Source organism: Accipiter gentilis, chromosome 4 (genome assembly GCF_929443795.1).
Source record: "Accipiter gentilis chromosome 4, bAccGen1.1, whole genome shotgun sequence".
NCBI lineage: Eukaryota > Metazoa > Chordata > Aves > Accipitriformes > Accipitridae > Astur > Astur gentilis.
Window position 1 is genome coordinate 46,410,541 of NC_064883.1, and position 24,326 is coordinate 46,434,866.

A 24,326-nucleotide genomic window follows, 5' to 3' on the forward strand; every position below is an offset into this window, starting at 1 on the left:
CAGGCTGCTGTGAAGTTTCTACCCTGAGGTCAGGCTGGTGGAAAGCTGAGATGCAAATGGGAGCAGAGAGGAAGTCTCCCACCAAACCAAGAGGGAGGCGGAAAGGGAGATCTTGTTACGGGTTCAACACGCAATACGTCTGAAATAGTAATTACGTTTTTTGCGGTTCCCTCTATTGTCAGTCTCTGAGTTACGGCTGAAGTGGGGTCGGGAAGGCAGGATCAGGTGGGCTAGCTCACCGCAGACGGATCGTTTCACGTGGCTATACAAGATAGATGGCTGTGGTTTGGTGGAGCTTTGCAATGTGTGTCCAGAAAGGATGAGGGAAAAGAAGTCCCTTGAGGCTGTGCAGTGCCTGAGACCACCACAGACCATGACCTAGAGAGGATTCGTGGTGCATGACTTGATGGGAAGTCATTTCACCAACCCCAAAAACAGCTCAGCCACATCAGGGGGCCTCGTCCTGCCCAGCACCCTCCAGGAGCAACCACGTCTGGCTCAGCCATACAAAGGCAAGGCCTCCAGAGCGTTCTTCTGCAGGCCCTGTTGGCAGGGAAAGGGGACAAGTTGGGTATTCCTTAGGGAGATGGCAAGAGGCACAGGAAAGCCGCAAAAAGATGGGAAAAAAAGGGGGGTCAGAGCCACCCCACACCTTCCCTGTCATTATCTTATCCCAGCAGGGCATGGGATGGAGTGGGCAGAGGGCAACTTTCAAGGATGCCAGTTTTGAAACCGATGTTTCCTGATCTTGATACTGTATTGTGAGTTTTACAATATTTTGCTGATAATCCCAGCCCCTGGAATCATAGATATGGAGGTTTTGTCCTTCTGGTTTTACTTTAGCTTTTTTTCAACTTTTCTTTTTTTCAGTGCACATGTCAACAGTCAAAACAGTGAAGGATTACTGCAGGAGTCAAATTAAATGACACTGGTTAAGGTATCACACCTTTTAAACCAGGGTCCCATGATATGGCAAGGCCAGATTTTTGCAGGGGGGGTTGCCTCTTCCAGTAGGTCAGTGGATGACCGGTGATGGTCAGTCTGTCTTCAAGGTGGACTCATAAGAGACATTAGGGAGCTCCTGCTCTAGGAGGATGGCCTAGTAAGTAATGCACTGTCTTGAGACTATGGAGGTCCAGGTTGTGTCCATGGCTCGGCCAAGCATGACCTTTGTGGTCTTCTGTGAATTATTTAAACTCCCATCCATCTCAGCTCCAAAAAGAGAGTTCTCAGACCATGGAGGTGGTTGTTTCAGCTGGCAAATGACTCAATATTTTGTTACCTGGAGGACCTTTCCTGATTCAGCATTGTGGTTTCCACTGAGCTGGGACCTCCCTTGTGCTAGAAGATGAGTGAGACCTGGAATTGCCTTTAGACTTTTTTTTTTTTTTTTTTCCTCCTGGGTAAATCCAGGTCTCACCATTCCTGAGGACAAACACTCCTGGGAACTAGCAAGCAGGAGCTGCCCTCCCAAGGGCTGCCCTGTGCAGCCTTTTGGAGAACCTCAAGCTTTTGCTCCCGAGGCTTTCACCAAGGACCTAAGCACCCCATCCAAAAAATCACCTTCCCTGAAGGCTCCCCATTGTGACACCGGGTAAGATTTGCAGCACCTATGTCTGCAAGAAAGCACACCAGCGTGCATGCATGCATGCATGTGTATGTCTTGGCAGTTCTGACTCAACATCTTTTCAAAAAGAGGCCCTGTGGTTAATCAGAGGAATTAACCACAGCCTCCGAAAATGTCCTGCCAGCCAATCAGCAGGCCCTTCCCAAGCCCATTGCTGCTACAACGGTGTCATTGTCCGATAGGAACGTGGATCTTTCCGGTTAAATTTCTGAATGGGGATCAGGGATGCTTTTGTTCAGCTGGGCAGAGTAATGCCTCACAACTGCCGATTGACCAAGAATCCTAAACTTCCAGTAGGATTTTTTTTTTTTTTAAATTTTCACCATGGAGGCAAATGTTTTCCAGTTCAAAGAGGATTCCAACTTGGCAGTGGGAAAACTGCACCAGGCTTTGAAGGGCAGAAGCTTCCCTCCCACCCCCAAAGCTCTCAGATCTGCTCACATTGGCTTTTTAGTGCCTGCTGCCTCCACAGATAGAGATATATATATACACATATAAAAATACGCACATACACACACACACTAGATTAATATTGGCAAGTGCACCACTCTGCCAATGGAAACCGCAAAGAAACATTCACATATCTGGGGATTCTGATGTAATAGGGCTGAGGTTTCGCATTCCAGGACAGCATTTCTAGCCTCAAATCAAAATCAGAGCTGTCATTCAGAGCCCAGCGTTACTAATGTTATTGCAACCCAGCGGGTGGGGTGGGGGAAAGACGGGAGGCAGGGGAGGAGGGAGCCAGGAGAAAGATGCTGAATTGGTTGGTTTCTTTGGGGTTTATTTCTAATTTCAGACGATGAAAGGCACTACAAGTTAGGATGGCGGCAGGCGTTTTAACCCTTTTCAGGCAGATATTCAGTAATCCCTGAGTTAAGCTGCATGTCCCAACGCAGGATGAAGAAAAACATCTCAATGTTTAATGGAAAGCTCAGGTTTTCTAAGCCCAAAGCTAAAATATAGAGGGCCAAGAGAACTAAAACCTCCTACAGAATTAATTACTGTGAGCTCTCCTGTCACAGGACCTTTTCCAATGGGACTCTGGCAAGCTAAAGTTGTGTCTGGATTGGATATCCACAGTCATAGGCTGCTTTTGATTTTTAAAAAAAGAAAAATATATGCAGGTGACTTCTTCTCATATCTCGCAGCCAAAGTATATCCTCCCTATGTTTTCTGTGGTGGGTTGACACTCCACCAGCCTGGACATCAGTCATTCAGCAATGGTATGGCATAGCCGTATGGCTACATTTTACAGTGCCAGCAAAAATCCCAGGTCAGTGGGCATTTTGTTCAAGCAAAAGTTGCCAAGTGATCTCTGGATTTAGCTGAGAGTTTGTAAAGCGCTTTGGGTTCCTTTGGGATGAAAATGCTGCAAACCTCCCAGGCATGGGATTAACCCAACTCCATCCCTAGTCCCTTGCAAAAATCCCAGCTGCCCCCAGTCATTAGGAGAGATGAATACCGCTTTCCAAGCTGCTCTTATGTCAAAAAGGTGACAACAAGTGTGATTGCCAAAGTTTCCCAGCCCCAGAGCTGTACACCCCCAGCGGGTATGATAGCCTGAATCTCTGTGCTGCTACCATGGTTGTGTTACGATGCAGTAGGACGCGTTCTAATGTGACGCTATTTTTTCCATCATTTGTACTGCAGGAGGTCTTTGATCGCCTCTATTTGATTTATACTGTTGGATACTCCATCTCTCTGGGATCCCTCACAGTTGCTGTCCTTATCCTGGGATACTTCAGGTAGGCGGCTCTGTTTCTACCTAAGCAAGTTGTCACTAGACTGGAAAAGCCTCGGGCTTTCCTAAAGGATAAAACTGGGGTGGCATGTGCTTCTTCAGCAAGCCACAAGAGGTTGCCTCTGTGCTTTGGGCTGTGTTAGTGTCACTTAGGCCAAACTTCTTGGGGGATGGTGGGTGGGTTGTCTGAACTTCTTCCACTTGCCTGCAATGGAGTTTTCTAGACCCTCTTTGTAGCAAATGGGAAGAGAGGTGTCTCCAGGAAGAGGTTTGTCTCCCTTGGAAGACCATCTAGGGTTTGCTGCCCCTATTACCCCCTCAAATGACTGGCTTAGATTTAGATGGTTAATTTTTAGATAGGTTTCATAAGGGAAATTCCACTCTAAACCCAAATATTCATGAAGGATATCCAGTTGAAGGGAACCCCAGCCTTGTAGAAGTGCCGGACTGACTCCTCCAATCTCCCCATGCTGCTGCTGTACCTAGGGATCCAAAAATGATCACTTACCCTCCTATCTGTGATTGTCTGACCTCCCTTTCCACCACCCCTGCCAAGGGATGTAGACCCCTAAATACCATTTTGAACCCATGCCATCCATTCCTCAGAGCTGGTTGTTGCATTTTCTTGCTGAAACAGAGACCACGGGATGGGAGGGATGAAAGGTGTCACTCCCAGCGAGAAGTTTGTCCTTTGGGAAACCGTACCTGGTGAGCTGCAGATAGAGCAGGGTGCTGAGCCCCGATCTCCTGAGCCCCAGCTCTGCTTCCCTTTGGTGGCTGGCAGTATCTTCTCCTAGCAGACAGCAGGACCCAGACAACAGCTGTGGAGGGAAATTCTCCACGCAGCAAACAGCCACGTGGTGTCTGCAGATGGACTCAGCAGCTCCCACCGTGCAAGCTCAAGCTAAGCCCCAGACACATACCACTGGGAATAAAATGCGTGGCCTTTGGCTCTAAAAGTGCTCAGACCTCTCTGCGGTGAGCAAAAGGAGGTCGGAGGGATTTGCTTGGACAGCAGAGCGTGCCAGCGCCCAAATCTGTGACACAGACAAGCCAAAGGGGACTGCAGACCCCTCCTGGAGGCACTTCACATGAGGTAGCCCCAGAACCCATCCCTCCCACCACCCCCCTGTCCTCCCAACCCTTTCCCTCCTGTTTCATTTCCCACAGGACACCGGCAAGGTTGTTAAAATATTTAATGTCTATGTATGCAAGAGTACTCCTAGTTTCAGAAGACATGCTCTCTCTTTATTCATGTAGTCAGAGCACTTCACTTACAGCCCAGACTACATGGGCGACTGGGCTAAAGCATCTTTGTCCCAAGGATCAAAGCAGCAGCAGGGGCCAAACCAGATTTTATTCCAGATAGCACATGATCCAGAGATTCACTGACTACCTTTCAAATGCAGGGAACAAAGCCCATCTTCATTTCTACCTCAGCAGTTCCACTTGGCGTAATTTTTATTATACTAGCACAGGAAACAACCGTTATTACTATCACAATCTCCTCCAAAGGACAAAAAAACCACAGCTTTTGGGTTTTATTTCTGTTATTGGAGCTGGGGATATGAGAGGGTATAAATCCATTCATAAATTCATGCATGGCTAGCCAGGCAATAGAGCTTTAGAGGACAGAAGGGGACCCCAACACGTCAGTTAGTTAGTTCCTTCTTCTCCCCAAAGGCATGATCACTGTTTCTAAAACACACCTGATAGATATGGGTCTAACCCATTCACTTCTTACCATCCAGCTTTTCCCCCAAAAGGATCTTAAAGCGCTTTACAATCAGCATTCATGGGGTCATTGCTGCCATTGCTGGGGTGGAGCCCAGAAACTGTTCAACATCACCAAGCAAAGGATAGTGTCTCTAACAGCAAACGGAGAAAACAGCCCAGCACACTATAGTTACTGCTATAGTTGCTACTAAATTTGGAGTGGGCACAAAGATTAGCAGTTTACAAGAACCTCTGCAAGGTTTTTAGTGGCCACAAGTTCTGTAGCCTTTGCAGTCCATTTGCTCTGCACAAAGTGCAGAGAAAAGTGAAGTCTTTAAATGCAGGGTTTGACTTTGAGAAGGGTAGATTTGTTGGAGGGATGGATTTAACAGTGAAAGGGACACACACAGGATACACACTGTAGTATCAGTGAGCACTGTGCATGTGTCTTGTCTTCTGGCTGTACATCTTGGAAAATGACTGCATGTCTGATGCACACTCGTTGCACGTGCACTGAAAACCAGGGACGTGCTCCTCGTGCACACACTGCACACAGGGATGCGCACACGCTGCACAGCTGTTGGCTCACTGCACTGCACTGCACAGCAGATGTGCATTCCCTGAAGGTACACTGCACGCTGGATGCACGCTCACTGCACACACCCCACGCGTCGGCTGCGCTCCCGCTGTGTTCATCCTGATGTTCACCAGATGTGCAGACACTGCACAGGTGCATCATAACGAATGCACCTCTGCCTGCCTCCAGATGCATGCACACTGCACGCACACTGCACTCCAGATTTGCACACACGGAGCATGGACAGCACATCGTATACCCTCCTCCAGCTGCATGTGCACTGCACACACACCATCCTCCAGATGTAGACTCACTGCCCACTGCATGCATGCATGCTCACTACCCATGCCCCATACAGGCAAAATGCATCCCTGTTTCTTTGCAAGATTTCCCAGTCAGAAATAAAGGAGTTTATACAAGTACAGGCACAGCATCGTCCTAATGCAAAGTCAGCAGCGGTGTGCTGCAGCCAAACCCCTGGAGTAGGTATGAATTCATTTACCAACCCCATGGGTGAACCATAAGCGCAGGGCAGCAGCACTAGTACTGCTTCCCTATGGTGGCAAGGTGCTGATGAGAGGAGCGGGGGCTCTTCAGAAGCAGAGGTGACCCTGAGTCTGTCTAGCAGATGGGCTAAACTACTCCAATCCTTCTCTGTCTCCTCCTCCAGACGTTTGCACTGCACTAGAAATTACATCCACATGCACCTGTTTGTCTCCTTCATGCTGAGAGCCGTGAGCATCTTCGTGAAGGACGCGGTCTTGTACTCCGGGTCGGCTTTAGAGGAGATGGAACGGATCTCAGAGGAAGACTTGAAATCCATTACTGAAGCACCTCCAGCAGATAAATCGCAGTTTGTGAGTATCGCCGGAGCAGCTGGGTCTCCAGCCTTTGTGCCTTTGTCCTCTCTGTTCAACACCTCACCTCTTTCGAGGGGATTTTCCACCCTACTGAGGGTCACCCTCCACAGCCTCTCCCCATCCCTTCCCACTACCTCTCAATCACTGGCGCAGAGGGACTGCCCAGCCCCAGACCTAAGGAAGAGCTGTTCCCCATGGCAGTCAAAGGCAAAGTCAAGGTTGACGCCTTGGTTCCCATCTACGACTATTATTTTCAATGTTCCCGTGATGCCCCCTCAAGTGTATGGCTCTGGAAACTCCCCTGGCTATCCCAGCTCGAGGCACGTCAGTGTTTGCATTTCACAGCGTGTGCTTCTTCCACCACAATGTGCAATTGGCTGATTTTCCACTTGGAGCTCCTCTCTGCATGACACATGGAGGCATCACTGTGCTGTAACATCTGTGGCATCAAATTGACAGCCCAGGTATAGCAAAGCCATGGTTCAACGTGTCTTGGGAGGCTCTCAGCCCTGACTCCAGAGTCAGAGCAGAGGTAGCATGTAAGGAAGAAGGTCAGCAGTAGACATCTCACCTCACTGTAATTTTGCAGCAAACCATAGCTGGTTGCTCCTGTTCTGATTTATCACTCCCATCTCTGAAAAAAAGACATTATAGAAGGGATAATGGAGGGATTATGCACTACCATAAGAAAGGATAGGGTTCATCTGCAAAAAGCAGATGTCTACAAAGGAGACACCTTCATTCAACCTAGTCACCTCAGGTTCAATCTATGGTCAGCTGAGTCAGTATGGTCAACACAGACAGTCAAGTCAAGGGTATGACGAGCCACATCCAAAAATAAAAAATTGAAGTGAGGTCGGTTGAACTTGTCTCCAGAAGTACATGTTTCTTTTCACTGTATAGAAAGCTCAGATGGCAATATCTGCATTGTCCATGTGCTGGGGAGGGGGATGAAGCCCGTCCTCGGGTTTCAGAGTCGTCCCCGCCTGCTGAAGATGTCTGCTCTCCTTGTCATTGGTCTCATCACAGATTTCCCTTGGTGCATCCTAGGTATGATAGCTCACCGTCCATGAACTGTCAGATGCTGCAGAGACAGAGGAGGTAGAGTTTAGTATCTAAGATCAAGGGTTACACAAAAAATCTGAGCTAGCTCAAACATCCTAGTGGAGTGGCTCTCGCAATGTGGTAACAAACTTTCTGCCTGTGTATTCATTCGGGTTCTCAAGCCTTTCGCAGCTTGTGCTACTACCAGGGACCTGGACACCAACACCTCTGCATAAAATCATCATATATGAAGTGTCCCACTGTGCATCCAAGTCCCCGTAAATGGAAATTTGTTATCATGTTTCCTTCCCATTTCAGAGATCCATTTCATTAATTTGGTGAGTCTTTGGCTGGAGCACTCAGCACACGTCAAAACATTCGCTTTTTGGAAAGAACACAAAATGTTTAACTGCATTGTTTTCTGTTTCTTCTTGGGCTGGACTCATTATAAGCAATAATTGGGATAATACATTACATTCTTTGAATATTAGCAATTTAATGGCATTTCCCATTCTTCCAAATTGAAAGGCAAACAAGTGATGAAGGCAACAATTAATGTATTTCTTTTGTTTCTAAGTGAAGTGGGACCTTTGCAATTATTGCCTGTTGCTCCCTGTGTGTGGGTAGATGGTGATTTTTTTTAAATATAAAAATTATTATTAAATCTGAATGGGGATTTTTTAATTCATGATGCTTCTATTTTAACTCACTTTGTCTGTAAAAGAAACTGGCTGTAAATGTGTCCGTATTTTATATATATATACATATATATGTATATATGTATATAACATGTGCATATTCATTTTGATTGGCAAAGGATTAGCATAAGAGCTGTGCCAGAATAAAAAATTCTCTTTTTATTTACAAGGTGCATATTATTGACAATTTCTGCAAGTCGATTGCATTCCTTTCAAAGGAAGGAGCAGCATGGAGGTGTACTGCTGCCCCAGGATGTGTTTGGTAACCATAGGCTTCCTGCGAAATCAAACTCCCCAGAGTCCTAGCATTTCCACATTGACAAGAGAGGGTTTCATGTGCCCCTTTGTACCAATTAACCCCCTCATCATTACTTTGCAGCCTTTTTCTACTAGGGCTGAGAAATGTTGGAAGAACGGTGGCTTTGCCCCGCTCTGCCAGAAGGGCAGGGGAGCATTCAGTCGCAGTCAGGGTTCTCCTCTCAAGAAAGCAAAGGCTTGCAGGTCGGTGTGGAGTGAGAGGTCAGCTTAGGAGCCCATTTAAGACCAGTGTGTCGTGGAAGACTCTACTAGGCCTTCCACCCTGCAGCTCAGGTCTGTTCAGAAACCACCTTGACATTGAGGGTGAAATCCTCCAGCTTCTGCTTGCTCTTGGAGGACCAGTCACCAAAGCCTACAGCAGCCATCTAGGGTGTCTTCACGCTCGTTGAGGGAAGACAGGCAGCCCTGGAGGACCCTGTCTTGGACATTCGTGACAGGATGGCATGACTCACCCTCAGCCCAGCGCCCGCATCTCTCCACGAGCCGAGGAGGGAGTCATGCTTCCAAGTGATGTGACTTGCACCAGGTCACCCAGAATGAGGTGACTTGGCCACAGCCCTTTGTCCTCTAACATGGACAAGAGACACGGGGAAAAGATGAAACACAGCTGCCCTAGAAGGTGTGTGAGCCCCTCATCACCAGGCTTGGGAGAGAGTAGGATCGGGTCAGCATCTCTCCACATGTGCCCTGTCCTCCTACTCGTCCCAGCTCACCTGCTGTTGGAGACAAGATGTCAGGCTGAGGGGAAGCTTCCTTCTCAATTGTTCATCTCTTCTGTTCTTGCACTGCTTTTTGCCCCTTGTAAAAGCTCTGCAACAAGATTTTCTGATTTTTTTTTTTCCTTTCTCCATCTTGTTTTCCAGCCCATCTTGGTAAAGTATGGCTTTATGTAGAACAAGAATTTCACACCATGTTCCTCACATAGCCCTGTCTTTCTGTGGTCATTGCAGGTGGGCTGTAAAGTAGCGGTTACCTTCTTCCTCTACTTCCTGGCAACCAATTACTACTGGATTCTGGTGGAAGGGCTCTATCTCCACAGCCTCATCTTCATGGCATTTTTCTCAGAGAAGAAGTATCTTTGGGGATTCACATTATTTGGCTGGGGTAAGTCACGGTTGCTCCTTACGTCTGCTCTGTAAGAAGCGTGTTGGAGGTAGTCTTTGAAGCAGATAGTGCATATACATAAATACGGGAGAGGGGACGGAGGCAGGGTGAGCATCGGAGACAGAGTGGCTCTTGCAAGGACAGGTTAGCTCTCTTGTGAAGGCTTTATAATTTCTAAATTGTGGTATTTACATTGTGGCACTTCCAGGATCTCTGGAAGGATCCACCCAGGCTTGGAGAGACAGCACATCTTGCCATCCTTCCAGGGCAGCAGATGTGTGCATGTGACAGCTGATTTTAGTGCACCCTCTGAGTTATCTCCATCTCTGCCAAGTGCCTCCTGCTGAGAAACAGGCGTTGGGCTGGAGGGATGGAAAGTTGTGTGAGGCTGTTACCATCTGCTTCCCACAGCAGACCTAAGCTCTGATTTCCTACCTCAGATTTAAGCTTTAAAAAGCTCCTGAAGTTTCATGAGCGTTGGAGCACTGGTAGAAACCTACAATTTTGGGGGGAAGACCTTTTTTTTCCTTTTCTTTTAACTTTGGGCGTCTTTTCTCAGAGTAAGGAGAAAGGGGTGGAATGCGGGTGCAGGGAGGGTGCTCATTAGTGGAAGGCATTGTGGGCACGCACATTTCAGACGAGAATGTGTTTTCCGTTCACTTCTGGCATTAGCTTTGGCTTGCAAGGAGTTATGAGGTGCTGGTAGGCTGAGGACAATAAAACAACTGCCCACAGTTGCCTGAAGTGTGTGGACTGTAAGGGAGAACAGGAAACATATTAGATGATCCTCCAGGACATAACGAAGAATAATGGGGTGTAGGTCTACATAGGAGCTTACAGCAGGAAAAGCCTGTTCAGAGATGTCTATGGTTACCTCTAAAGCCTATGGCCCAGGAGCACTTCCCAGCTCCCAGGTCCAAAATGCACCTGGCCACATCCTGATTGCATTTTAGGACAAGATTAATGTGTGCACAGCACCATCCCTACTCCAGAACATGATTTCTTCCAGAACAAAACCGGTGTCACTAACAGTGGAGCTCTGAGCGAGCCAGATAGTGCAGAACCGAGTTTATGGAGGACTGTAGGTTTTTGCTTTGTGAGAGCAAGCGAGGGATTCAGTAACCCAGGGCAGTCCAGCCCACAGGACTCTCTCCAGTTTTCCTCCTTCCAAAGTGTGATGTGGGGGCGAAGGGGACCACGAGCTCCTTGCTAACCTCATGTTCAGCTGGTGCATAGGTCAGAAACTGCTGGTGCTGCTATATGATAAAGACAGGAGGTGTAAATACGAGTCCCAAAGTGGGCACCCATCTCTCCGGCAAAGTCTAGTCCCAGCCAGCTGGTAGGTTTGGGGGAAAGTAAAGAAATAGAGGTATTTTGGGGACAGGGCATTTACCTCAGCTGCTGTGAGACAGAGAGGACTTCAGATGTCACCTCTTTATTAAAACAAATTAACAAAAAGCAGATTTAAAAAAAAAAAATCCTCTTCCAAACCTTCAAGCTATGTAAAATTTGCTTCGCAGAAAATGGCACTAAACTGTACAGAGCAGACTTAAAGAAGCAATTCCCCAGAGCAAACTCTGGTAGAGAGGGAAGCAGTTGAAAAATAATGCCATATGTTTAACAAGAAAAACCAACTTGACGCTGCTCGTAATGCAGCCAAAGGAAAACAGTCTAACAGGCATGGGTTCCTCTCATTAATTCTTCCAACCACTGCCAGAGTATAATCATTTTATCAGAGCAACCACAAAGCTGAAGTCACACCTGTCACAACACCAATCATCTATGTGCTTCCAAAAGTTTGAGGCTGCTCAATTTAAATTCCTCTGGAATGAGAACATAGGAACCCTCCAGTTGCATTTGTTTTTGCTTTGTTTTGATTAGCATGATAATGTACACACACACACCCGCACAGACGTATTGTTTTGATAGCTTTTGGGCACTGGAAAGGGCAACCCAATCCAAGACCCACTGGAGTCAGTGGAAAAAGTCCAGTTCCCTGCAGTGGGCACTGGATCCTGCCCATACCACAGCAATGAATGACAGGGAATCAGTGATAAATAATTACGGCATTCCACATAGGTACAGAAAAGACAAGTTTGCCCCAAAAGCTGGGATATTTTTTTGCCTGTGTAACAATGAACAGCAGTGCATTTATCCTGCCTGGAAATTTCCAAGGTGGGGGCGGGGAGCAAAAATCACCCTACAACATCTTATTTCCAGACTACTGAAGAAACCAGAGCATATAGTTACTCTTTGATGTCAGACCCAAAGATTTCTGTCAAGTCTTTTCAATCCACATCCTCACTGGCACAAGGGAGCACAGCTCCGTGAAAGTCCACGGCGTCTTTCTTGCAAGGGAGACACTGATGACAGAAAGGAACTTGTTCCTTGCCAGCACCCACCAAAAATAAATAAATAATGGTATTCTGGGCAACAATAAATTCCCCAGCAGACTTCAAGTTCCCTGCAGCTGTTTTATGAAGGAAGTCTAAGAAGCATGACCAATAGCTAGAAAACCCAAGCTGATTCCACTGGCATTTTTCGTTCACACCGTGTTAATTCCCCCCCGCTGGCTGGACTGCACTGGCTTTCAGCTACGGTGCAAATGAGGATTGCAGGGAGACCTGGAAAACACAAACAGATCGATGTGTTACTGTTAGAGGTGCTCAGGTCCAAAAACCCATGATGGTCAGCCCCGCGTGTTTATCTAGGCAGAAGTCATCCTTGCCTGAAAGTATTCGTACCTAACAGGACAAGAGGCATAAGAGGGTATTATTAGTCCCATTTAATATTAGGAAACTGTGACACAGAGGGACTGAAAAAACACATGCATTGTTCCTCAGAGAGGTTTTCCAATAGCAGGGAACTGAGACCAGATTTCTCCAGACCTACATAAGGTCTTTATTCATAAGCTTTCTTCTAGCAGTCGCTTTGCAACCGCCTCTCTTACTCACAGCTTTGACACATGCATGAAAGCCATTTTTCCAACTGCCAGGAGGCACGTACACAAGAAAAGCAACAGAGGAGAGCAGGGTGTTGGGGTGGCCACCAGACTTTGCCCAGCTTACGGCATGCACATTTTCCAGCTGATGGGGAGATACCTGACTTTATAGCACCTGCATTGTACACACTGTGTGTATTGACTGGAAATGCACAGCGCATACAATGTGGATTCTGTAGAAGTCGCTCACGGCATCGCCGCCTGGTAGGGTTCGTCCTGCATCGCATCAGTCGGGCACGTGGGGTACATACGTGCAAGGGGGAGGACATGCATGCATCCATCCACGCCTACATCTGTCTGTGCTCACGGCCACCCGGGAGATCACAGGCTTCTTGGAGACTCACTTTCCTTTCTCTGGTGGGTTGGCCAGATGCATTTAATCACGTATGACTTTCCTGCTTACAGAGCTGCATCCTCTTGGGTGTCTTGCTGTTTGTGGATATCTTTGGATGTCTAACTTTGAGGACCTCAGTCCTGATTTGGGGGTTAATGGTTCTCCCATCAATGGGTGCTGTGAGTGCTCAGCAGGAGGGATCGTCAACCTTGGGGCATCACAGACCGGGACTTTCAAAGTAGAGACACCAAAAAGTCAGTCATCACCCTCTGAAAGTAAAAGAGGTGCCGGAGACAAAGCTAAGCCTCTGACTCTTCACATTGAAAGACTAGCTTACCAGAGTGGAAGAAAAAGATTGAGCTCTAGAGATTACCTGATGGCCCCAGCACTCCGTGTTACATTGACAGAGAGAGAATCTAAAAATGAGGCAAAGGAAAGGGAGGGAGAGGATTCATATCACTCTTTGTACATTTAAGAACATTTACGACTGTTCACACTGCAAAAAAAGAACGATATAAGAGATACAGAAAGACAAATGTAGCGATAAAACTGGTGCCAGGAATTTACTTTGTGTGTTTTGCAGAATATGTCAAGGATCCTTTTCCTAAGCTTGCCTGAACGGAGTGAGGCAGCAGTGCGCAGGGCACAATAAATCCACACATAGGGATTTTTTAGGTATAATTATTTTCTCCTGTATATTTTATTGTTGCTAGGAAGCTTGAACACAGCACAGGATTAATATGAATGGGAACAGTGTCTCTTCTGAAGTGCAAGACATGGTAGGGAGGAACAAGTACGTGTTAAACATCCACATCTCTGAAACAATCCGTCTTTCAAACTTAGAGCTTCACAATAGTGGGTGAATATCCACTATCTCACAGGCAGGCAGCAGGCATGTCAGCCTCTCAACATGGCCAGTTTCTCAGTTGATATAAACTGGAACATCACCAACGATATCAGCAAAGTTACATGCATTTAAGCCTTTGATAGCTCAGCCAGTAGTCCGGAGCATGCACGTATTTTTCATAGATAGGTGATTAACAGTGAGGAGGAAATAAAGGGTGCTTGTCACAATATATGACCACCTTCCCCAAGCCCTCAGCTTCAACACGCTCAGGGGTTCCCAGTGCAATAGGTTAAGTATTTTCTTTCCAATGCCAGCCATCGCAGGGGACTGTAAAGCAGGGTGCATTCCTTATAAATGTATCTTTGTAGGCAGGGCTGCTGCTCTGGTCCTGAGTGAGGCTCTGTGTTTAATTATTTATGCTTTCTTATATTACCATGGCATTTAAAGGTTCCAACCAAGATAACGGCCCCGTTGTCCATGTGTGTGTGAGACAGGCGTCCCTGCTCCACACCCCAGCTCAGGAAAGCGTCCGTGGTCAGGAAAGCCTTTAAGCACCCTAATGAGACTTAAGTGCATGCTGAAAGTTAAGCGTGTGCTTATGCATGCCGAGCCCCAATGAGCTTAGACTGTGAACAGCATATTTACAGTCATCAGTGATAAATGTCGCCTTTATTTATTTTTTAATTTTTTTTTTTCACCTGAAAGGGACTATTCTTCCTGAACTTGTGGAAGCTACTGTGGATTTGATCCTGCCTTTTAAGGGAAGCCAGTAGGGGACTCAGTTGTACAAATAAAGCAGAACTGGACCCTAAAAAAATAAATAGAAGATTGCATTTGGATATTGGTGATTCTTTTACTTTTCACAGGGAAAAGATGATGCCCAGTGTAACCATGCTGAAATAAGGATGGTTCATTTGGGAATGAACCCTTGACTAGAGTATTTTGCAAGCATTACCCTCAATTCTAGCATTTATCTGCCTCATGCAGCAAGTCTCTCACACTTAACAGAGCTTCTAATCCATCCAGCCCTGTGCTGGGAGAAGTGGTCTGAGCCTGACTCCAGATCCGCCTTTCCTTGACGTCAGGGGAAGAGAACAAATATCTCGGGAAGGGTGTGCTGCATGAAACCCTTCTCTGCTTCAAATTGAATGAGTTGGCTAGAGCAGGTATCAAGTCACCTGGGTTCAAGCACTACAGGGTATGTATCTATAAAGTAGTGCTAGAGGAAAGGCATAGGACCTGATGATTTATCCTGTCAAGACCATGACCCATCTCAAGCCCAGACCGGCTGGGTATCTCCCAAACATGAATCAGGAGGTAGCTTAAGCCTGGACAACTCCTGGCTGGCAGCTTGGGAAAGCAAGCTGCTCCGTTTTGAAAGCCAGAAGAGTTCAGTAGGGTGGACACGTCCAGACCACAACATTTGTCTTCCAGAAAATTCTCCCTGCCACTGTTTGGTTTACCATTTGGACTACAGAAGAGACATGAGACCAAGATCAGGCTTTCCTAGTCTCAGTTATGCTTGAATATTTTAAAACTGCTTCTTCCACCTTCCTTTGGCCCACTCCACATGGGCTTATGGGAACAGAGCCCTCTAGTCCCCCTACTCACCCTGTTTGACCTATGTTTGTTTTGCAGGACTCCCTGCTGTATTTGTTACAGCGTGGGCCAGCGTGAGAGCCACTCTAGCCGACACAGAGTGAGTCGCATTGGATTTTCTTTTCTCCCTTTTACACACGATGCTTTTGTGGGGCTTTTGGCAATGGTGACTGTGGGTGAATCGAAAGTAAAAAAGGAACCAGGCAAAGCCAGAAGTGATTTCTACTATGAAGTTAGCAAACTTTTTGGAGTGTATGTGGCAGGAAAGGATAAAGTGGGTACAACCTTCCTAGATTTCCTTTCATTTTACAGAGTTTGATAAATGGGAACACCTGCAGCTGTTATCCCTGGGGCTAAAGGGGGCTGCTTCACAGGTGGGCAGGGACAGGACAGGGATCTTTAAAATCCCAAATGAATGGAAATGAAGTTGGGAGATAGCAAGTTCAGCACAAAGGCAGCAGTTTGGTGTTGATGAGGTGTTAAAGCTGTAACTCCTCCCCGCCGGAGATGTGGATGCCAGCATGTCCTTAGGTTTAAAAAGCATTTGTACAAATTCATGGAAGATAAATTCCTCTAGGAGTACTCAGTAATGCTTTGGCTCAGAAAGCCACCCTGAACAGCAAATTGTGGAAGAATATTCTAGAAAACTATTACTGCCTGCTTACCTGTTCCACCTTAAATATCAGCTTCTGGCTACTGTCAGAAACAAGATATGGATCAGCTGCTTCTTTGGCCCTACACATGTACCCTCATGGCCTCATATTCTTACAGTATGCTGAATGAAGGATCCATAGCATCCAATCTTCAAACCCCTGAACAATCACATTTTCCCCCCATAATGCACAGGCTTGACCACACAACGGTTTTCATCTGCCCACGATCTGCCAGCAAAAGTGTGGGGGTCCCCAGGCAACTTTTCAAATGGCTTTGCCTGGAAGGACACTGCTTTCCAAAGAGGATTTCAGCTCTAGGCTTGGAAGGACGGAGTGGCACAGCTACTGAAGTGTGACGCATCTGCATTGGCACAGGCTCATCCTTGAAGAGCCTTTCAGTCAGCACCGGTGGTTTCTCTGCCCCTGCCTCTCGCTTTCCTTGAATAGCTGCCTGGGCAGCATTTGGCCCGTGAAATGAAAACTGCAGCTGCCATATGGGGGCTGTCTGGCTCAGATAAAGAAAAGCCTGTGGCACTCCACTCTCCGTGGTTGGAGAGAATTCAAACAGAGTAATTAACACTGAGTGACCTTATTCAATGGCTGCTGGAAATGCCTGGGAGGAAATAACGTTCAGCCCCCTCTTGGCAGACAGAGGACCATAGCCCAACATCCACGCCACCAACAATTTGCCATTCCAGTCCTCCGTTTCGATAAGGGCTGAAGATGAAAAGGAGATAAAGACTTTCGGGAGGCGTGGCTGGGTCTCACTGCAAGAGCAGGGCTGAAAAAAGCACAGGAACGGAATGGAGAACCACAGTATTGTCCCCATCACCATGTCTTCAGACAGGACCTGTCTGAAGACAACCATGCAAAGTTGTGTGGGTTTATTCTAAGGGGTAGTAATAGGACATTTCAGCCTCTCTTGTTTTCATGAAAGCTGGATTACTCTTCGTGTAGTGTTTTCTGGTAAGGAGGTGAAGAAGAAGTGGAAAAGGGTGGGTTCCTGCCCAGAAGGGACAAGTCTTGATGACTGTGGAAAGAGCTGTTCCACCATCTGGAGAGAATAACTTTAAATGTGTTTAGTGGTGGTTTCAGTTTTGAATAGTATAACAGCAGGAGAAGGGCTATTTCGAAGCCATGCTGACTGAAGGCAGGGTTAGATCTAGGTCTTTCCACTGCACCAGGCTGTGGAGGAACCCGTCCTTCCAGGGTGGATTTCTCCAAGAAGACTCTTGAATCTGTTGTTCTTTGTAACCAGTGATTTCCTGATGGGATGTCAATCTCTTCTCAGGTGTTGGGACTTGAGTGCTGGCAATTTAAAATGGATTATTCAGGTGCCCATCCTGGCAGCTATCGTGGTGAGTACTGGCTGATTGCAGGGGGTGGGAGGCAGCGCCTTTCCTCAGTGCAGGCTCAGTGGGAAGAGTTGAGCCAGGCTGCCCTACTCTAATGCCCCTGTTAATACAGCTCCTGCCTTAGCAGTGGGGAGTCTCTGTATATCCAGTTTAAGGGCCTTATATTTGACCTGCCTTTAATTTTGATAGCTGCATACAGCAGAGGGCTTTATGAGCAACTTCAAGTTTTGCTTAGGAGAGAAAAATAACACAAGGATAAGACCCTAAAATCATTACTGAAACAAACATACAAGCCACTATTTCCAACCCATGTGATACTGGAAACCTTCAGGTGTCATGACACGTTCTCACCAGGCATTTCCAGTGGGAAGAACTGGAATTTGGGTTCTGTAGCTGGGTCAGACTTTTTCCCCAGGCATGCTTCAGTGTCATCAGATTGTTTCAGAGTCATCTTTCTGAACTGATAAAAGCTTGGGATACCTCAAAGCGGGGGATGAAAGTTAACGAACCCAGCTATGAACAGACATGATGTTAATCACTGGTGGAGGATTACTTCAGCCCCTACCCAGGAGCCAGAGGGGACAGAAAGGATATAAGTGACATTAGCCGGACACAGGACTGAGCTCTCATAAGCTGAAGAGGCCATTCTAAAATGTGATTACCTGCACAACGGGAATTCAGTGGGTAGTTATATGTTTGCTTGAGCAGGGTCCTAATTCACTAGAGAACCTGCTTCACATGAATTACCCTCTTTCCTCCCTCTGTCTTTCCCTGTGGATCTCCATCACTCCATCTTCTGATGGTTAGATGAGTGCTTGCAAAATAACTTGTCCACTCCCACATGTCCTAGTCTCCCTTTACATTCATCCATGAGTAGCTGAGTGGAGTCAGTAACCATCTTTCTATAGTCGTCAGAGAGTTTTGCATCAAGCTCTATGTACTTCCTTCTGACTCAAAAATCAGGAGGCCTTGGAAGGTGATCAGTGTGGGTGAGAAGAAAATCAGACCGTATGCATATTAACAGCAGGAAAGTTTCTGAGGTGAATATGCTTATATGTGCAATTAGGTGAGCTGCTTTGGACTTGGTGGGCAGGGGGGGAGAGGTTCTTCATCAGAATTTCCTTTTGGTGGAAATTCTCCACCTGGCTCTAGCAATTAGTTCTGCACCTTGGAATAAACGAATCACCAAGCCCACATCGTGGTCATTGGAAATGAAATAGTAGGATGGAGAAGAAAGTTCAGATAGTTCAACCAGATGAATGCCAGCAACCCCATTGCATTTAATTTAAAGCCCAATTAGCAGAGGAGAAAGAGCTCAATTGAGGCTCGTCCTTGTAAAAATAATGTTTCTCCGTGAAGCTCTGCTGTGCTTGTACCCTGGCTATTTGCAAATGCAGCTATTTATCATGCAAAAATATTCTGTGGGTTGTTTCTGTTTAATTTCTGTGGGTTCATATTGTTCACTTGGCTGCCTTTTCAATTCCCACACTGGCTGGTCATAAGTTGCTGGACTAAGTTATGAATTTTCTGGATGTACTTGCATAGAATTTGGAGACATAGGGGCTCAAAAATCCCTCCATTCTGCTGCTAGCTTTGATGTTATTCAGTAGTCTGGATTTCTTTTAAAACTTAGCACATGTTTCAGGAAGTCAGAGGAGTTTTCCTCCTGACTGTGATAAGATTGGACATCTTCAATTTAGCCGACAAATGCAGAACAAGACCCCACTTTTGAGTGTCTGAAGCTAGAAAAGCTCATATGAGAAACAAAGCCTGCCTTTTTTTTTTTCCTTTCAGATTGGTTTCCAATGAAAATGAATTATATGCCCCCAGGCTGTGTGCTTCTCTGCCTGTCAGTCTATCCATCCCTCCCTTATAACTTTACTGCCAGTCAGTAAATTCCAACCAAATGTAACTAAGGGAATGGGGTTGCATGGATGTTAAATTCCCACAAACCTCATGAAAACAGTCAAATAGATATGGGAGATATATTCTACTAATGCCCCTTCAAGTGAAAGGGTGAGGTACGACCTTACCCCCTTTTTAACACAGAGGAGAGCTGTTCAAAATGAACTTGCACCTCGTTAAAGGAGAAGGAATCCAACCACAGAAGACAAAGCCATAGCAAACCAGGCCGTGTTCATTCAGCAGCTCAGGGAACTACTTGTTTTAACAGTGAGGATAATTAACTGTTGGAACGACTCACCAATGGTTGTGGTAGGATCTCCGTCATGGAAACACTGAAACCCAGATCTGCTATAGCTCAAACAAAAATGAATACAAGGAGGTCTTATGGACTGCATTTTGCAGGAGATCAAACTAGAGGTTCACAATGGTCCCTTCTGGAGTAAAACTATAAGCCTGTGTGTGGCATGGTAATTTGTTTCCTTGAAATGCTGCTATACTGGCATCTGAGGATTCAAATGAGTGCTGCAAGCCTTCAGAGAAACCCATAGGCACCAGCCTTAGCCCAGCAACATGGATCTGCCCAGTGCAGACAGTTACACAATGGTTCTGCTTGTGGCTTTGCCGTAGTCCCAAGAATGGGTTTGTATGGGGCAGCAGCAGGTGTAAGCCCAGCCCCGGTGAAACCAGTCTCCGAATCCCTCAAGCATCTCCCCATTTTTCATCCCTGTTAAGTGGCAGCGTAGGCACCAGATGTTGTCGCTACCTTTTGCCGCACGGGTCGCCGTGAGCATATTCCTGTGGGACTAGCTTAGCTTGGCTGAGCAGCTGGCCACAAGCTGGGTTCATAGATGTGGCTCCCTGCGTGGGAAGTAGATATTGCTTCCTTACTCTCCTTATCTGGTCCATAATAAACACTCCTCCAGAGGGAGAGTTAGCAGTAGACATAAAAGAGAAGTTTTACAGTTGTATTGCCCTTCTGCATTCTTGATCTGTCATCTCTAGTTAGGTCTGCTCTCTGTCTTCATCACAGTGCAGTTTGCTTGCTCTTCTTTGCTTTTGCACATGGAACTATGGAAAGGCATCCTACTAATGCTTCTCTTAGCCTGAGGAGATCTTAACCTCAGGTGGGCTGCAAGAGACAAATATAACCTAATTTCAGGCTGCTCCCTAGACCCTGAACTAAGTTTGAAAGATTTATGAGGCCCTGAAAATGACCCGTATCACTGTATGGAGTTTTTAAAAAAAGATGAAGTGAAAAAAACTAAGTTGTCTGTAGGCCATACCTCAAAATGCCTGGTAAGCACTGCCTTATATATTGATATCATATCCAGTTATCAGGTGTCTGCCGGGCTAGCTAGCTCAGATGTAGGTGTTTCCATGTGAGATGCCCACATCTTGTCAAAGAAAGCCATTCCCCTCTCAAGCATTCAGGTGAAACACCGCTGACTAGATCCCACCAAACACTGGGTCTTTGCTGGGGAGCTCCCCTCGGCAGGACAAGCTCTCCCAGGAGGAGCTTCGTACACAGCACGATCAGGTCATCGCCACAGCCCCTTGACTCATCTTGGGGAAAGCATTGACTAAACAACACTGTCATCATCTGGATCTCTTTTAACAGTTATTCTTTCTTTGTTGTTTTTCCCTCCCCACCTCTTCCAGGTAAATTTTATTCTTTTTATCAATATTATCAGAGTCCTAGCAACCAAGCTACGGGAGACGAATGCAGGGAGGTGTGACTCAAGACAACAGTACAGGTGAGTCACATACCCTCTCCACTTTTGGGGAGATTTCAAAGTCCTTGCTTCACGCCCTTGATTACCGAGGGAGCCCAGGGTGACTAGTTCATGGTGTCTGCGCTGTAGACACCTAAAATAAGGTGAGAAGAATGCTGTCTTCCAAGTCTGGTAATGCAGAATGAATCAACAGCAGTTTAAACATCCCCTAAACCTTTCAAATCCAGCGTGGGGGACCTGCCTCATAGGTTAAAGAGAGGAATTCAGTTTTTTCAGCCAGTTTGGAAGTGACTGTGCTGGCCTTGAACCAAAAGTGCAAAAATAAAAGCATTGCTTATGCTGCTGAAACCCCTAAAATTTGTACCAATTTATTTATTTCTATTTATTTCCCTCCTGTGCTGTGTAAAACTTGGTAGTGTTTGTTAAATCTGCCCTTCAGTGGGTATTTCAGCGCCTTTGCTGAAATGAAAAAAAAGATTCCTGACTCTTTGCTGGAAATCTGGCGTTTCCTTGTTTGTTTTGTTTTCCTTTGTCCTGCCAGCTCTTCTCTCTTGATAATTAAGGGTATTTGTAGCATGGTCAAAACTGGACAGAAAAAGCAGATTGCTGAGACACCTCGGCTGTCTGAGAGCTCCCAAGGCTTCTCATAATCTCCTGAGCCCGACTGACCAGCATGACATACACAAAGCGGGGAGAGCAGAATGTTTTGGGCTGCAAACCATGAGCTCATTGCTACCATCTCACTCTCCAAACACAAGAAGTTTCATTTGAAGCAGGAATGAGATTTGGCAGGAAAACACCTCTCCATTTTTCTTTGCTGCCCTGTCAGGGCTCTGATTTATCTATTTATTTATTTCTCCCTGGCTGAAGCTTGCTATTAATTATGGTTTGGATGGGGCCTTCTCCTTTTAATGTGTTAAATTCCCTCAGTGGTTTCCAGTTGCTGGACAGAGGAGGTACCAGGCCTTTCTGGTAGTGATGTCTGCCCTTCTCAATAATTGCCTGCACTTGGTGACTTGCTGTAACTCTTGGCAGAAGGTTTAATCCTTCAATTAATATCACTTCCAGGCAAGGCTGGTTCCCTCAGGAGCAAACCCAGCCAAGTACATAGGTCCTATGCTGAGATGGAGCTGCTGCTTTAAAAAGGGGCTTTCCAAGCGATACTGCAGTCCAAAGGACCTCCTAAGAGTGATCACCTTCTGCTTCCCCTATAGTGCACTGTCCTCTTCCCCCTGATATCCAGAGCAATTCTGCTCCTGGATGCACCTCCCTCTCCATCAGCCCTGCTTGTTGCGCAGGAGGCACTAACTCAGGGTGGACCTTCGTGCCTCGCCTCAATAAGCAGGCAGAATCACAGAATCATTGAGGTTAGAAGGGACCTCTGGAGGTCATGTAGACCAAACCCCCTGCTCAAGCAGTGTCAGCTACTGTAGGTTGTGTAGGACCGTGTCCAGTCGTCGTAAGCTGAAGCAGAACCATCCTTCAGGGACAAGGACAAGGACAAGCCAGTCAGAGGCTGAAGGCTGGAAGCAGCAGCGCGTGTTGCTTTCCAGTAACCCTTCCACCCGCTACACATGATCCTGACCCAAAGCTGGGGAGAGTCTGAGGCTGAAAAAAACATCTCAGAGTCTTCATCTCCAGTACCTACCGCAGCATCACGTGGAGGGGGTGCATGTGGGAAGGGTTAGATTAGCACATCAAGACATGCTGGAGGATGGAGGGGGTTGTGTCGCATGCCATAAGAGAAGCAACAGTTTGAAACTGCAGATGGACGCAGTGCCTGTGTAAATGCCAAGGGGATATGTAAGCAAGAACGAAATTACATGCAATTTGTGCCCAAGGTATGAGGTGGACAAGCCTGACTGGGAGGTTTACGCCATCCACTAATTTCCTCTGTGTCTTTCTCTTTCCTTATCGCTACAGAAAGCTGCTGAAATCTACCCTCGTCCTTATGCCTCTGTTTGGCGTTCACTATATTGTTTTCATGGCTATGCCATACACAGATGTGTCAGGGATTCTTTGGCAAGTTCAAATGCACTATGAAATGCTGTTCAACTCTTTCCAGGTATTGTAACTGTTAAATATGGGGGCAAACTATGAGAATTTCAATGGGGACAGGAGGGAAATGAGAGTGCAAGGTTGTCTTTGGAAGCAGGACTGTTTTTACAATACACCAGCTTTCATTCACAAGGTGATTTGACAGTATTTTAGCATCAAGTATGGTTTATATTTGCAAAACATAACATATAAAGGCTCAGTGTGTCCAACAAAAAAATGTTCCTGTTGAAAGATAACTTGCCTCACAAAATAAATCCCTTTAGATCCAGGTTACATGTAAGCCGGTAGAGATCCACAGAGACACGTTGTTTCAAATTTGTTTCCAATTTGCTTGTTCCAAGTTGTCTTTCAGTCCTGTGAATGGATTCCTCAGTTCTAGGTTTGGGCAAAAGGCAGGTTCAGTTACAGGACTGGTCCTATATAAGACACAGCAGCAAGAATACACAAGTCTCTACAAGCAGAGCAGTGTCTGATCGTCACTGCACACCCCTCCCCGAGAGACTGCCTTTTGTTTGACCAGCGTGGATGATGAAAGGTGGATAGTGGGGTCTGGCCAGATGACAGTTTAAAGAAACTGCAAGGGAGATGGGGACCAAGCTTCATTCATGTGCTTTCACCAGTCCTGTTGGGTGTAGATGGGTTAAAATAGTGGGTGACCTTAGCAAGACCTGGATAAACTATTGGCAAAACAAAAAAAGATGTGGATGGTTTGCTCTCATCTGAATTCCTTTGCTAATCCCACTCAGCCTGTTCTGCTCCGCACGCAGGCTGCCCCACTTACAGCTGGAGCTGGAAAAGTCCCGTCAGGACCATCACCCACCCTCCCATCCTACAGCAGGATCAGCTACATGCAAAACACTGGAAATGTTTATCCCATAAGTTCATAAACACTTCCAGTGAGGTAGACCCCGCCACAGTCCCAGGCTCCATCACCATCTCAGGATCTTTGCAAAAGATCTGGGGGTGAAAATAGACCTGGTAGCTAAACCATGACCCAGAAGGCTTATATAGTCTAACTACTTTGTCAATAGTGTGCAAGGAAATGTCTATGTTTATCTGTCTCTCATGTGCTACTGAACAATGCAAGGTTTGTTACACATATTATATACAGCATATTAAGAACATCATTGATTTCAGAGGAACACAGGGATGC

General features: G+C 46.4%; 1 protein-coding gene across 1 annotated transcript in view; it reads left to right on the forward strand.

Annotated features, from left to right (window-relative positions):
* Nucleotides 1-24,326, forward strand: part of PTH1R (parathyroid hormone 1 receptor) — a 127,406-nt gene that overhangs the window by 91,209 nt on the left and 11,871 nt on the right. Inside the window, exons 5-11 of the mRNA XM_049798869.1 lie at nucleotides 3,281-3,375; nucleotides 6,335-6,521; nucleotides 9,535-9,688; nucleotides 15,509-15,569; nucleotides 17,414-17,480; nucleotides 21,042-21,136; nucleotides 23,039-23,180. Coding sequence (XP_049654826.1) covers nucleotides 3,281-3,375; nucleotides 6,335-6,521; nucleotides 9,535-9,688; nucleotides 15,509-15,569; nucleotides 17,414-17,480; nucleotides 21,042-21,136; nucleotides 23,039-23,180 — 801 coding nt within the window. The remainder of the gene's footprint in view (nucleotides 1-3,280; nucleotides 3,376-6,334; nucleotides 6,522-9,534; nucleotides 9,689-15,508; nucleotides 15,570-17,413; nucleotides 17,481-21,041; nucleotides 21,137-23,038; nucleotides 23,181-24,326) is intronic.